Source organism: Pungitius pungitius, chromosome 11 (assembly GCF_949316345.1).
Source record: "Pungitius pungitius chromosome 11, fPunPun2.1, whole genome shotgun sequence".
NCBI classification, from domain to species: domain Eukaryota; kingdom Metazoa; phylum Chordata; class Actinopteri; order Perciformes; family Gasterosteidae; genus Pungitius; species Pungitius pungitius.
Window position 1 is genome coordinate 6,716,079 of NC_084910.1, and position 14,086 is coordinate 6,730,164.

At 44.4% G+C, this 14,086-nt stretch overlaps 1 protein-coding gene across 2 annotated transcripts; it reads right to left on the reverse strand.

Annotated features, from left to right (window-relative positions):
- Positions 1-349: 349 nt before the first annotated feature.
- Positions 350-9,378, reverse strand: pop1 (POP1 homolog, ribonuclease P/MRP subunit). Of its 2 annotated transcripts, none has more exons than XM_037453879.2 (16): positions 9,233-9,378; positions 8,931-9,063; positions 8,133-8,276; positions 7,727-7,902; positions 7,386-7,646; positions 7,226-7,313; positions 6,893-7,071; positions 6,571-6,812; positions 6,350-6,443; positions 6,164-6,272; positions 5,953-6,072; positions 4,941-5,068; positions 4,614-4,721; positions 2,630-2,784; positions 1,918-2,133; positions 350-1,408 (listed from the first exon to the last, which is right to left on the reverse strand). In XM_037453879.2, exons 1-16 carry the CDS (start codon positions 9,239-9,241, stop codon positions 748-750), a joined length of 2,823 nt encoding a protein of 940 aa, XP_037309776.2. In that variant the 5' UTR covers positions 9,242-9,378; the 3' UTR covers positions 350-747. The 2 variants fall into 2 exon arrangements, with proteins under 2 accessions (XP_037309776.2, XP_037309775.2); XM_037453878.2 differs by having other exon boundaries at positions 4,530-4,721.
- Positions 9,379-14,086: the final 4,708 nt, after the last annotated feature.

Here is a 14,086-nt window from a genome sequence, read left to right on the forward strand (position 1 = left end):
GGGACATTTGATTGACTTAGTTGAACCACGTACGAGGAACAGGGCTCTGATGTTCCAATGGTCTGTGAATCTCCTGCAGTACAGTAGTGCCCTCTAGCGGAAACACGTTAATTTGACTCCTTTCAAACCAGATCCTTTTCTCAAAAGTACTAATGCTATCCCTCAAACCACTACACTGCTACCAAACTAGGGATGCAAAGCACCAGAAGTGTAGAAAACCAGTGTTCCTGTCAGTATAGCTATAAACAGAACGTTAGAGTAGCAGTTCAGAGCATTTAGTAACGTGTGCCGTCACACTCGTGTGGTTTTAAATCAAAGCGACAGAAACTAACCAATTTTGTCAAGTGCAGAATGGGTATTTTATTAACATGTTTAAAAAAAAAATCCTTTCAGTGTCTTTTTAAACTGAAACTATTCCCCATTTCATCTTAATAAAAAAAAAAAAACTACTAACATTGAGCATGGTGTTAAAGGGATTTAAATTATCTTCATTTTGGAAACAGTTGTTTTGAACTGATTCCTTTGTTGAGCATGCGTCTGTATGAAAACAACCAACCTTCCTCAACTGAACCCGAAGGATGCCTATTCCAGAGTAAAACATACAGAAAATAAGCTGTTCCAACACAGCCACCAGTTACTTGTAGTCAGGCGTCATGCATGCAATAAATCTTCAGTGCATAGGGATAACTTGGTGAATGAAGCATCCTCTCAAAAGCTTCCTCCTTCTGAATTTCGGCGAGGGCTCCATCACACCTCGAGGTTGACTTTAGCAAAGCGGTAGTGCATGGCCGTGGGGTTGCGCAGCAGCAACGTTCCTCTGCGTTCCATCGGCTGGTTGAGGACCGTGTGGAGTAGACCGGCAACGCTGACAAACCCTAGCGCCTCCCCGCATCCGGCGGACAGCGAGAAGTCGCCATGCGTGACCCAGCCCAGTGTAACCCGGGAGCAGTGAGAGGTGACACTCGGCAGAGGGTCTGCCCACAGCCCAAAGGTGAGGTCCGGGGAAGGCAGGGGGCCTTTAGATTTCCTGGGCTTTGGTTCAGCCGACGGGTCCGACTCTTTAGCCTGTGTCTTCTCAGAGGCAGCAGCAGTCCTCGGTCCCTTCTGTTGGCGTCTAGTGAGTCTTTTAAAGGGCTCTCTGTGTGGCGGCTCCACGGGGCCACAGGCACCGGGTTCTTTGCCCAGCAGCTTCAGGTCCTCTGCAGTCGGAGCGCACACCATGGCGTGGAGCTCTGGTTTACCCTTGGACAGCAGTGACAGGCGCACCCACACCAGACTGGTCCCATGTGCAGAGAGAAATCGCGTCATTGCCGACAGGTCGAGGGGCGACCCCCCGCTGCGCGCCCTTTGACCTTTAGAAGTTGTTGGTCTGCACCAACCAGAAAGGACCCTCAGGGACTTCCTGTTCCTGGGGAGCATAGAAAGACAAAATTCCATTTAGAAAAGTGAAGAAAAGTTTAACACCCCGTGGGACAATGCGTTTGCTTGAAGCCCAGTTTTCATTCCAAATGCTAAACACAAAAAAGGCAGCAAATGGACAGCGAAAATCTAATTTATTCTCCTAAAATTAGTTGTTACTCTTAAGCTGCTCTGATGGTTTTAACCGGAAGGATGCAACTCTGTGATTTATTGCAGCAAATTAAGGCTTGATGTACTCTCATCAGGGAGGTAGAAGCTCCATGCATCGTCAGAAGCTGCGTTCTTGTTGTCAAAAACAAATTGGAAAGAAGTGATGATTGGAGTCCAACACCCCCCCCCCCCTTAAAAACAGTCCACATTTCTTCTCAAGGGACCTTTTAAGTCAAGTGTATTAATATAGTTAGACGTGTGATTTAGATGTGCAGGATGTCGAGATGCAGTGGGTGTGTCAAGGGTTAACATTCAAATTAGTGTTAAGTATACAAGACAAGCGCTTACCTCAGTACAGTGACTCGGCGCAGAGGCTTTGTGGCATTTATGTCTCCACTCTGCCTCTCTGCATCAGTCTGCATTGTCATTTGGGTTTGTCTCCCTCCTCCTTTCTCTCCTTCACTCAAGATCAAATCCCACTCCTCAGCCAGCTGTTGCCACGGGCAACAGAACGGGGCCAGACAGCCATGTTTAATGTAATTGGGCCTTTTGGCAGGCGGATACCTACGAGAGGGGGGCAGAGGGATCCAAGCTTATTTGTATAGCACATTTTCTTCACTAAAAAACAATCAAAAGCATCAAAACATAAAGGCAAAATACATGGATTTAACCGACATTACTTCAACAAGCTAAAAATAGACAAAAAAAGTCCCACTGATTTTCTAAAACAAATGAGGGCTGCTCTGGCAGAAGAGAAGCACCCCACCTTCACCCTCCACTGTGCATGCCGGTAAAAGACCTGCATAATGGGAATTAATCTTAATTACAGCCAAGCCACTAAAAGTTATCCCTCAAAGTTTAAAAAGGTCATGTGAGGTTTGGTTAATTGTTCATTAGAACATATTGAAACTCCATGAACAAGACAGTCCTTTTATTCTGTAACTTAATCAGTAGGCCGTCATACCAGTGACAGTCAAAAATATTATGACATCTTTGCAGCACAGTACTTAACAGTTACACGACATTCATATATTGGGTTCCTCTCCATTCTTAAGCAGACCTTTTGAACTTGGACAGGAGCTGGGCCTCCTGCTCCTCCTGAAAGCGAGCGCCTGCAGGGCAGTCTGGGTAATCATGGGGGAAGTGTGCGGCTCCTTTATTCTCAGAGTGTTTCAGACTCATGGTCAGGCCTCCAATGCGGACATCTCTGTACACCTTGCAGAGGAAGAGACAAAACAGACACGGGTGAAAGTCAAGTGTACCTGAGGGGCTTTAAATTTCAAGGTACATTAACACTGCAAAATAAATGGAACCTCCCCGAAAGAAGAATGAGGGAACCCAAATAATGAAAAACATCTTTCATGGAGCTTTTCATACGGAGTTCTATTGTATTGTACACTGTATCCCTACTGCTTCGCAGCATCTCCCTGCAGCAACAAACCTGCACGCATGTACAACTCCACCATCCAGATGGGTAGCGATTTACACCCATTTCCTCACTCAAGTTATCCTATTAAACAGGGGAAATTGTCAGCATACTACACTGCAGGTGTAGCAGCGGTATCACTTTCAGAACAAAGTGACCGACAGTATGGACAGACACCATAATGAAAATAAGGAATAACTGTGGGAAATGGTGAGAAATAAGCAGTTCTATTTAGAGCTTCTGGTTATCCATCGGAACAACTAAGAAGTCATAGGGATCAAGAGCCTCCAGCCAACTGTTTGGCTCACATCTCACCACCTCAGTGGAGTACACCACTAGCCAAAAGTCTGTTAAGTTTATATGGGTTATGAGCTTAGCTAACCGAACACATTAAAATGGCTGCTGCTCTGGTCACTATGCTTTGGCGGCCACCTGAAAGTTCTGCAGTTCTGCCAAGTGCAGCAAGTGTCATAAACCGGCATTTTACATCGACCACCAGGGGCAACTCCTCTGGTTCTATAATAATAATGATGTATAACTGTGTTCGCTATTTGCTTGGTTTCATTTATTAGCTTTTAGGATATTTTAAAATGTTTTATGTTAAGTGAGTGAAATAATTGCTATATAAATTAAAGGTATTATAAAAGTCTGAGAACCCAACTCTACTTCTCTATTTATTCCTTCATAAAATATTGTAAACATGATTTTAAGGTCTCAATATAGCATGATGTTCATTTAGTAAATTGATGCTTTAGGGCAGAGCTACTGTGATTGACAGCTGTATACAGTGTCCCTCCTCCAGATTCCCATGTGGTTACTTGCTCAATGGCTGTGAAAAAAACATGGCGATGGTCATAATCTATACAGGCTTCAAAACCAATGGATGATGTCACTAAGACTAAGCCCGCCTTGTTTATTCAGTCCTTTTTTACACACACCCATTTTAATGGAAAGGTCCCCTTGATTTATATAATTGTATAAAGATCCCTTGAGTCATCAAGTACAGCAGTTGGGAAGGGGCACCTGCTGGGGTAGTTTTCCTCATGTTTCGACTGTGTTGTTCCAGAGATCCAGAACACCTGAGAACAGACTAAGTATCTTTTTCCTTAAACCAAGCTAGTTTGCTAAATTTTAGTCTACATCCAGGACATGGTCAAACCCTACATCCCAACCTGCTGGTTTCTCCCTCCCTGAGAGCAAAACACTCGACAAGACCACAACTCTTTGCGGTCCTGAATGGTGGAATGAGTTCTGATGACACCAGGACCGCAGAGGCTTCATCACATCTTCCGCCGCAAACTAAAGACAGACCTCTTCAGACTACACCTTGACTAAAAAACACAAAAGAAATTGAAGCACTTTAAGTGTTCTTATCTCTAGCAAGTTGTAAATCTGCTTATTTGATGAAATGCATTAATTGTAAGTTGCTTTGGATAAAAGAGTCAGCTATATGATGTAACATAAAAGGTACTCCTTCCTGGCCGAAATTAAGATATAATAAAGTGAGATCCACTGCACTGTTCATGCTACCTACCAGTGGGACCCAGAATGCCATGCCCCACCCTTTGGGAAGCAGCAGGTCCCACCCAGCCCCCCAGCAGCTCATCTCATGCCCCACCTGCTTGCCAGGCTGGTGGACAAGGAGCAAGGGGACCCGGCCCTGCAGGGGAGTGGGGCTCAGCCTGGAACCCGGCACTAGCAACTCGCTCTTCATGCGGTTCAGCTCCTGTAAGTGATTGAGAACGTGCACGAAGTGAGAGACATCTAGAAATAGTAGAGCGAGATGATGAAAAGTTTCTTGTTCTACCTGAGTTTGTACCCTTATGATTGAAATGCCCTTATTGTTAAGTCGCTTGGGATAAAAGCATCAGCTAAATTACATGCAATGTAATTAGGCAAAAGTACAATAACCCTTACTGAAAGGTATGGTTAGATATTCAATTACCTTTTGGGATAGCTTGTTATCCGTGACGTTGTCCCGAACAGAGCGCTCCCACAAGTCACTCTGACAGTAGGGTGCAGGTACACCTCGCAGCATCAAGTCCCTCCTCTTCTCTTCTTCCCCTCCCACCTCTGAAACAAAAAGCACACACCACTCACTCCTGTATGACCGCCACCACTTGTGATCCAAGAAAAGTGTGCGCTACGACATGACCCTATTGTTTATGATGCATGGTAAACAGACCAAAACAATACTCTGGTGATGCATTAATCAGGAGGACTATAGCTCCTGTTGCTATCTGGTGGAAATCATTAAGTGTTTTTTTTTTTAAGACATCTCATATGAAAACCTGTTCCAGGTTGCAGATACCTTCTTAAGTCTGAAACAGAAAATAAATACAGGATTTAACAAAGTCGACATTCTGTTTGCCCACAGCCCTTATGAGATAAAATATATATAGGATAGCAGGTAGTAGCTAAGTAAGCAGGAGTGTGTGTAAGCATCATCCTAATGCATACTCCATTTATTTTGGCCTCATATTGTGAAATGTGCAAATGGACTACATGTCCTTTTAGAAGTGAGCAAAGTGAGTCAGCTGGTGTCGGTCACTAAGGGTGTGTTTGGAGCACAGGGTCCTGCCAGGATTTGAACCTGGAACATCTGCATGGGCAGGCAGAGGCCCCCTGGAGCACAGAACCAGATGTGTACTCACTGACACAATCTCATGACCATTAACACCAGACTGATTTTATGCTCAACAGGTGAGGTGGAGTGTTGGGTGTGTGCTCTGACGTTCATCCAATGAATGCACCCCACAATTGGTACTCCCCCCAAGATGTGTGTTTACTGGTAGTTCTGTCCAAACCGCACAGCCTGTATTACCCATAAATATGTTATATTATAGTGGTCAGTGTTTGTCCTGCACGTTTCAATCCCATCTCATGACCCCTGAACCCCCTGTATGCGTAGACAAACTGCTCACGGTCCACTGTGCGTCCGGTAGGTCCGATTTTACCTTGTGCCTGCTTTACACAGGGTAAAGCTTTAACCCGCTTTGTAGGTAAAGTCAGCCTGGGGTCATCAACAGTCAGACCCAGCACTGTGCCTGAGGGGAGCTCTCCAGTCGAATAGATGCCTGCATGATCACACAGTTGCATGAACATGCATACAAATACCTCACTAAACTGCAAAAAGTATTATTATAAAGTATTTTGATTCTCATTGACCTTTCAGCAGGTGAAAGATATCAGCTTGTTGTTGATGCAGATTCATCTTTCTCTCGTCTCTACACTGCTCGGGCCACCAGAGTGGAGCGGGCTGGGATTTATCAATTTCCTTGAAAAGATATAAACAACTTGTGTTAGACATATAGTCATTCAGCATGAACCGCAAACCTATTTTGGAAGTCTTACATTACAGCATGTAGCCGCTTCCATAGTTTCCACCAGAACCGAATGAGACTGGGGTCCAATCAGACGATAGCGGACAATCTCCATTGTGAGGTCACTGCAAAGAGGTGTCAAGTAAAATAATCCCCATCACAGGTGGAAGTGAAAATAATGAATTAGAGCCAGACTTTCAAACTTTACACTCAGTTTGCCTCACAATGAAAGGATCCACTAACTAATCTAACCTTATAACTATCCCATTTGACAAGGACTTCCAGGTTACTGGGGTGTTGGGGGATCTAGTTCCATCCCCCAGGGTCTTCTTGGCAGGAGGTTCACTGTCATTTTTACAAGTCCGCTTTTGTTTGGTGCCAGTCATCTGCTTAGCCTTAGGGGTCTTTTCAGGTTCTGGGGCGGGAACAGGTGGAATTGGAGGAAGTACTGCCTCACAACACTGGCAGACAGTTTGTAACTCAGGAAGAAGGTCCTGTAAGGAGCACACAAGAGTTACGGGCATCAGTTCAACTACAATCAAACTTAATTATTTTCGTAAAGCACCTCCATCACCTGTTTAATAGTGGGATGAGCCCAAATCCACAGCTGCCTGTGGGTTGAGCCCTGTGCACGTGGTCTCCAGAGGAAGGTGACAGGACCCAGAGGCTGAGTCGGGTACTGTCCTGCTCTGTACACCACTACACTGCCCTGTCTTTGGCCTGACAGACACAGTGCTGCAGCGAATGTAGGACCTGGAAAACACACACCACTCGCACGTCACACCAGTAGTTCTATCTAAACTTAAAACTTACAACCTGGAAAATGGGTCCAGATGGCCAGTATTGGAACTTTAAAAAAAAGAGACCAAATTGGAGGGTTTTGTGGCTGGTGTAGAAGTATTCTCACCAGCCTCCTTGCTGGTCAACTGGGACAGAGAAGCCAGCAGCTCTACTTCCTCCCCCAATAGCTCTATGCAGCAGTAATAAGACAGGTCCTGAGTAAAAAAAACAAAAACAGTCACAATTTTTATACTGCCAGTTAATAATTGTGGGACGGTGGTGGTTACCTGCAGCAGGCAGTGGCTGCTCATTGCCCTGTAGCTAGGCCGGTAGCACTTGTATGTGGGTCGGAGCCCGAGGCAGTAGCCCCACCTTTTCACCATGTGGAAGCGCTTGGCGTGCCAAATGTGCGTCTCCAGCCAGATGTTCTTCCTCTGGCGGCGGTTGAACTCCAGAAGTAGATTTCCATGCTGGCGGCGGGCCTTTCGGCTCCTGCCCTTTGCCTCTTCCTTCTTCTTCTTGGAGCTGGCTTGGAGGCTCTTCTCTCGCTGGAGGACACAAAAATGTCAATGTGCTCAGAGAAGGACGGCTCATGGAACCAGATATAGAACAATATATTGAGCTTTACCAATCGGTTGGCCAACTCTCTGAGCCTGCAGGGGAGCCGCTTGGTGTTGTGGCTCATGGCCCGTCTCCTCATGTGTTTGGGCAGGGCTCCAAACACATGGCAACTGCCCGTCGTCTTGGTGACTGCTTTCAGCATGGTGCTCACCTCCGCTGCCCGGGCCCTGGCAAAAGCCCCTGCTGAGTATGGGAGAATGGTGCAGGCACGGATATTTATTTTCCGCAGTGTCCTATGTTGATGTGCGTTTAGTTGTGTTTACTCAAAAGATAACAGGGAAAAGTACAAGCTACAGCTTGCAGTAAGAGTAATGGTGTTAGATGGATGTTCTTAGCTAAAAGAAAATACATGGTGGAGACACTTACTGTATGCAGAAAAATTTGAATTGGATAGAGTGGGTCTAAGTGTTTACCAGTGATGTACTTGGGCATCTCCTTGGTGTAGCCTCCACCATCTCTCTGGTGTCCTCGGACCCATCCACCCCGTGGGTGAGGATTCTTTGGCCGTTCTATATTAGGGTGGACGCTAGAAGGATCCTCTATGTCACCAGCTTCGCCTGGGGGAAGATCATTTTTCTGTCATCGGCCTAATGCTTCAAGAATGCGGTTGTTAAAGAAGCACGATGATAACAGCAGCTATGGAAGGGGTCCCGTTCTAGGAATTCACTGAATAAACAGTAAAATCTGTTTTTATTGCAGTCCAAATGTGGAGAAATGGTGTTTTTGAACTAGCAAAAAAAGGACTTTTACTTTGAAGATATTTTAAAGTCTATACAGTAAAAATGCTTAAAATTCATCATGGTAGTAGTCTAGGAAGTCCTTAACACAGGTACATTGGTCTTAGCCTGGAACTATTGCTAAATTTGTTTTTATTGCAGTCCAAACTTTGAGAAATGGTGCTTATGAACTTGCAATTATAAGGCTTTTACTTTGGAGAAATCTCAAAAAATGTACAGTAAAATATTGCATTTACTGTACAAGAGGAGTCAGACTTGTCTCTAAATCACATACTTCAGTCATTGTGCAGAATATTTGATTAAATAGCTTTTATTCCGGTTACTTGCTCAATACCGTAAATATTAGCATAAACGTGCACTAAGATTCAAGTGTCGGCTGAGTTGACCGCAGTCAGGGCATGCAGCAGCACGAGAGCTCGAGGAGCAGAAGCAGAAACTTTGTACCAGAACTGGGGAGAAGAGAAAGCATTGTACCGGTGACTGGAGAGTCCACCCCTGTCCTCCGTGCGCTGCTCTCCGCATCACCGGGAGAAACTGAGTACTGGACACTGGCGGGCTGGTTTCTCATCTTCTTCTGGCGCATCTTTACCTTAGCTGCAGACATTTTCTACAGAGAACAACACGTTGCCGGTTAGATGTCAGCTAACAGACAGGCTGTCAGTGTGCGCAGAGCGAGCGTTAGCACGCTAGCTAGCCTACGTCAACTTCGCGGTAAGCTGTAGTTTGTTTAGTTTGTTTTTAACAACTAATGTTACATATTAAAGAAAAGAACACACCGTTTCCATGACGTATGCTCACTCCTATATCCGCCAAGACATTAAACACGTGAAGCCTTCCTCCAGATGTAGAAGTCTTCTCTCATGCTGGATAGCTACCATGTGGATCTCCCCTCATTGGTGACGTAATGCTGCTTCCTGGCACGTGGGTTCATGGGATTTGTAGTGTGGCGGTGTTACACCGAAATCTGTGACCCATCAGAAACTGTGACCGCAGAGGGCGTTGTTTCACATCGTCTGCTCGTGCGTGCTAGACAATGGAGGGCGAAGAAGAGCGCCTACGCAAACGGCGTAAACGTTACTACATTACGTCCACGGATGAAAGCATCATATTGTAGTGTCAAGAAAAAGAACAAAATATTTAAATGGACCAGAACATTGGCTAAGTTGTCAGAATGTGTGACCCCACTGTAACTGCTCAATAAAGGAGTTAAACTTCAGTAGGTTAAAATCGAAATATGAAATGACAATAAATTGTGTCCAGAGTAATGCGAAGAAATAAAATAACAACTCCAAACAATATTTTGAAGTTTGACTCATTTATTCAGTAGTTATAGAGGGGTCACACATTCTGATGGCTGCTACTTGACAGATATGGTGACCTCTTAGCTGCTGGCTCTGTGAAGACTCCAAATAAGAAAATATGTGCCCAATTTTACATTCACTAACAGGCAGGTAATATGTCAAATCATTTCTATGACAGTATAAGCTCATTCCTGGAGCTCTTAAGTCATCCAATGCAACTATGTTAAAGGGACTCTTGGCTGCTTTGTCATTAGTTCATAATACATTCAGTTGTTGGTGTAATCAGATGGAACAATGATTATTATCATCAATGAAACTGTAAAACACATCAGCTTCTGCCACAACTTACTGGTACAAATAACGGTATGATCGTTGTGATTTGAGCATTCCAAGACGTGACGGGTAGAGGAGATGAGAGAGATCACTTTCTTGTCAAAATGTGCTTCAACTTACATCACACTCTTTTAAGAGTTGATCCATCGCTGGTCGGGGTAATGCTCGGGTTGCCGAGAGTCTGAAATGACAAAAATAAACGTTACGAGTTAAAATCATCCACTTTGATCCTAAATTCCACAAAACCAGGGGGGTATTGCACAAAAGTAGAATAAAGAAATCGAGGCTAAGTGATTAAGCGCCGCTTGACTTAGTGTGACCTACTCATCGCGGCTTAATCGTTTGCCGAGTCGGGCTGAGAAGGAGGAGCTAAGTCGATTCAGGTGCACATAGCTGGGATAAGTATTGATCACAGATTTACTAATGCAGAAATGGAGAATACGCCGCGCGCAGCATATTTTTCACCCGCTGAGCAGCAACTGATCATGGAAATGTATGAGGAGGTGAGGCATATAATACGCGAAAAAGAGAATACGGCAACTGTAACTAAACAGAGAGAAAAAGCCTGGCAGACAATCGCTGACCGACTGAACGCAGAAGGATTCAAAAATATCTACTTAATAGGAAAGTTGTACACTGTTTTAATTGCTTTAATATGATTAATATACACTCACCGGCCACTTTATTAGGTACACCTGTCCAACTGCTGGTTAACACTTAATTTCTAAGCAGCCAATCACATGGCGGCAACTCAGTGCATTTAGGCATGTAGACATTGTCAAGACAATCTCCTGCAGTTCAAACCGAGCATCAGTATGGGGAAGAAAGGTGATTTGAGTGACTTTGAACGTGGCATGATTGTTGGTGCCAGAAGGGCTGGTCTGAGTATTTCAGAAACTGCTAATCTACTGGGATTTTCACGCACAACCATCTCTAGGGTTTACAGAGAATGGTCCGAAAAAGAAAAAACATCCAGTGAGCGGCAGTTCTGTGGGCGGAAATGACTTGTTGATGCCAGAGGTCAGAGGAGAATGGCCAGACTGGTTCGAGCTGATAGAAGGGCAACAGTGACTCAAATAACCACCAGTTACAACCAAGGTGGGCATAAGAGCATCTCTGAACGCACAGTACGTCGAACTTTGAGGCAGATGGGCTACAGCAGCAGAAGACCACACCGGGTGCCACTCCTTTCAGCTAAGAACAGGAAACTGAGGCTACAATTTGCACAAGCTCATCGAAATTGGACAATAGAAGATTGGAAAAACGTTGCCTGGTCTGATGAGTCTCGATTTCTGCTGCGACATTCGGATGGTAGGGTCAGAATTTGGCGTCTACAACATGAAAGCATGGATCCATCCTGCCTTGTATCAACGGTTCAGGCTGGTGGTGGTGGTGTCATGGTGTGGGGAATATTTTCTTGGCACTCTTTGGGCCCCTTGGTACCAATTGAGCATCGTTGCAACGCCACAGCCTACCTGAGTATTGTTGCTGACCATGTCCATCCCTTTATGACCACAATGTACCCAACTTCTGATGGCTACTTTCAGCAGGATAATGCGCCATGTCATAAAGCTGGAATCATCTCAGACTGGTTTCTTGAACATGACAATGAGTTCGCTGTACTCAAATGGCCTCCACAATCACCAGATCTCAATCCAATAGAGCATCTTTGGGATGTGGTGGAACGGGAGATTCGCATCATGGATGTGCAGCCGACAAATCTGCGGCAACTGTGTGATGCCATCATGTCAATATGGACTAAACTCCCTGAGGAATGCTTCCAGCACCTTGTTGAATCTATGCCACAAAGAATTGAGGCAGTTCTGAAGGCAAAAGGGGGTCCAACCCGTTACTAGCATGGGGTACCTAATAAAGTGGCCGGTGAGTGTATATTAGAGTTGGGTACGGATAAAGCACTTTTGCCGAGTACGAGTATTATACGAGTAATACGAGTCAATATCTGTGCTCTGATTGAATAAAAGTCCTCATTGGGTAGCTGTCTGTGTCTGCGTTCTGTGATTGGCTGGTAGTCACAGCGCCCCTCCCCTACACACATACTGTTTGTGTTGCTGTGTCCCGTTCCGCTCATTCATACACAGAACTCCTCTCTCCCTCCCTCAGTCAGTCAGCAGGTTCGCAGGTAAATTTAAAGGATTTCTTCGGCTTCAGGTTTATTTTTTTTACTTCGGTTTGTTCTTCTTAACTAGTAGAGTTCAGGTATACAGGACTGTCTCAGAAAATTAGAATATTGTGATAAAGTTCTTTATTTTCTGTAATGCAATTAAAAAAACAAAAATGTCATGCATTCTGGATTCCTTACAAATCAACTGAAATATTGCAAGCCTTTAATTCTTTTAATATTGCTGATTATGGCTTACAGCTTAAGAAAACTCAAATATCCTATCTCTAAATATTAGAATATTTCCTCAGACCAAGTAAAAAAAAAGATTTATAACAGCAAAACAATATCAAACATTTGAAAATGTCCATTAATGCACTCAGTACTTGGTTGGGAATCCTTTTGCACGGATTACTGCATCAATGCGTTGTGGCATGGAGGCAATCAGCCTGTGGCGTTGCTGAGGTTTTATGGATGCATTGGTTTTCATTTGCATTGTTGGGTCTGGTGTCTTTCAGCTTCTTCTTCACAATACCCCACAAATTCTCTATGGGGTTCAGGTCAGGGGAATTGGCAGGCCAATCGAGGACAGTGATGCCATTATCAGTACACCAGTTACTGGTGGTTTTGGCACTGTGGGCAGGTGCCAGATCATGCTGGAAAATGAAATCCTCATCTCCATAGAGCTTTTCAGCAGACGGAAGCATGTAGTGCTCTAAAATCTCGTACACAGCTGCATTTACTCTGGACTTGATGAAACACAGTGGACCAACACCAGCAGCTGACATGGCTCCCCAAACCATCACTGACTGTGGGAACTTCACACTGGATTTCAAGCAACTTGGATTTTGCTCCTCTCCAGCCTTTTTCCAGACTCTGGCGCCTTGACTTCCAAATGAAATACAACACTTGCTTTCGTCTGAAAAGAGGACTTTGGACCACTCTGCAACTGTCCGGTGCTTCTTTTCCATAGCCCAAGTCAGACGTTTCTTCCGTTGTCTTGAGTTCAGAAGTGGCTTGACCATGGGAATACGGCTATTGTAGCCCATTTCTTGGACACGTCTGTGAACAGTGGCTTTTGATACCTGGACTCCAGCTTTTTTTTTTTTTTTACTTCACGCACTGACCTACTTTCTCTCTCTCTGCCGGTCATCAGAGTTTTTTTTTACAGTCTGCTGGCTCTCTTCACGCACTCAGTGTCTGATGTTGACTAGTTGTGTTAAATAACTAAATTAAGCCACACACACTTCCCCTCTCTCTCTCATGATCATCAGTGATACAGAATAATGACTGATAAACAAATGAACATAAGAATTAAGAAGGCATGCTGTTTTAACCGCAGAAATGCGTCAGTACAGTGTACTGTTTTTCAAGTTCATGTATGATTGGTCATATCACCTGTTAATCAAGCTCCCTGCGAAGGGTCAATTGCATGCTTAAAAAAGAGCAGCCCATTTCAAGACAACCCGACAACTTCCGGGTTAAGCCCCGCCCAATCAGAGTACAGATACGGATACAGATAATTCATATGGTTCAACAGATAATGCTGTACTCACTCATCTCTATATATATATATATATATATATATATATATGCCTTAAAACTGAGCAGAGGGAATTAAACCTCTGGAAATTTACCCAAAAGACAAGGCCTAATTTCAAACCCTTATCCACAAGCGAGGATACATTTTACAAAAATCTTTAGACTGTGTCTAATTCTAAATATCTTTCTTCAATAAATGTTCATATTGTCAGGAGATCGGTGCTGGTGCAGGCGGAAGGAGGCAGGACCCAAAACGCAGGATTCTCACAAACGGTGCTCTTTATTCTCTGACCAAACTGAGACGTGCTCCAACAACGACTGACGTAGACAATGAC

Bases quoted from the DNA above. Each gene is read 5' to 3' on its own strand.
- pop1 (XM_037453878.2), bottom strand. The intron at 7,903-8,132 runs GTAAACACTTAG...TCCCATACTCAG, and splicing joins GATGCCCAAGTACATCACTG to CAGGGGCTTTTGCCAGGGCC. The intron at 6,813-6,892 runs GTGATGGAGGTG...TGCTCCTTACAG, and splicing joins CTCATCCCACTATTAAACAG to GACCTTCTTCCTGAGTTACA.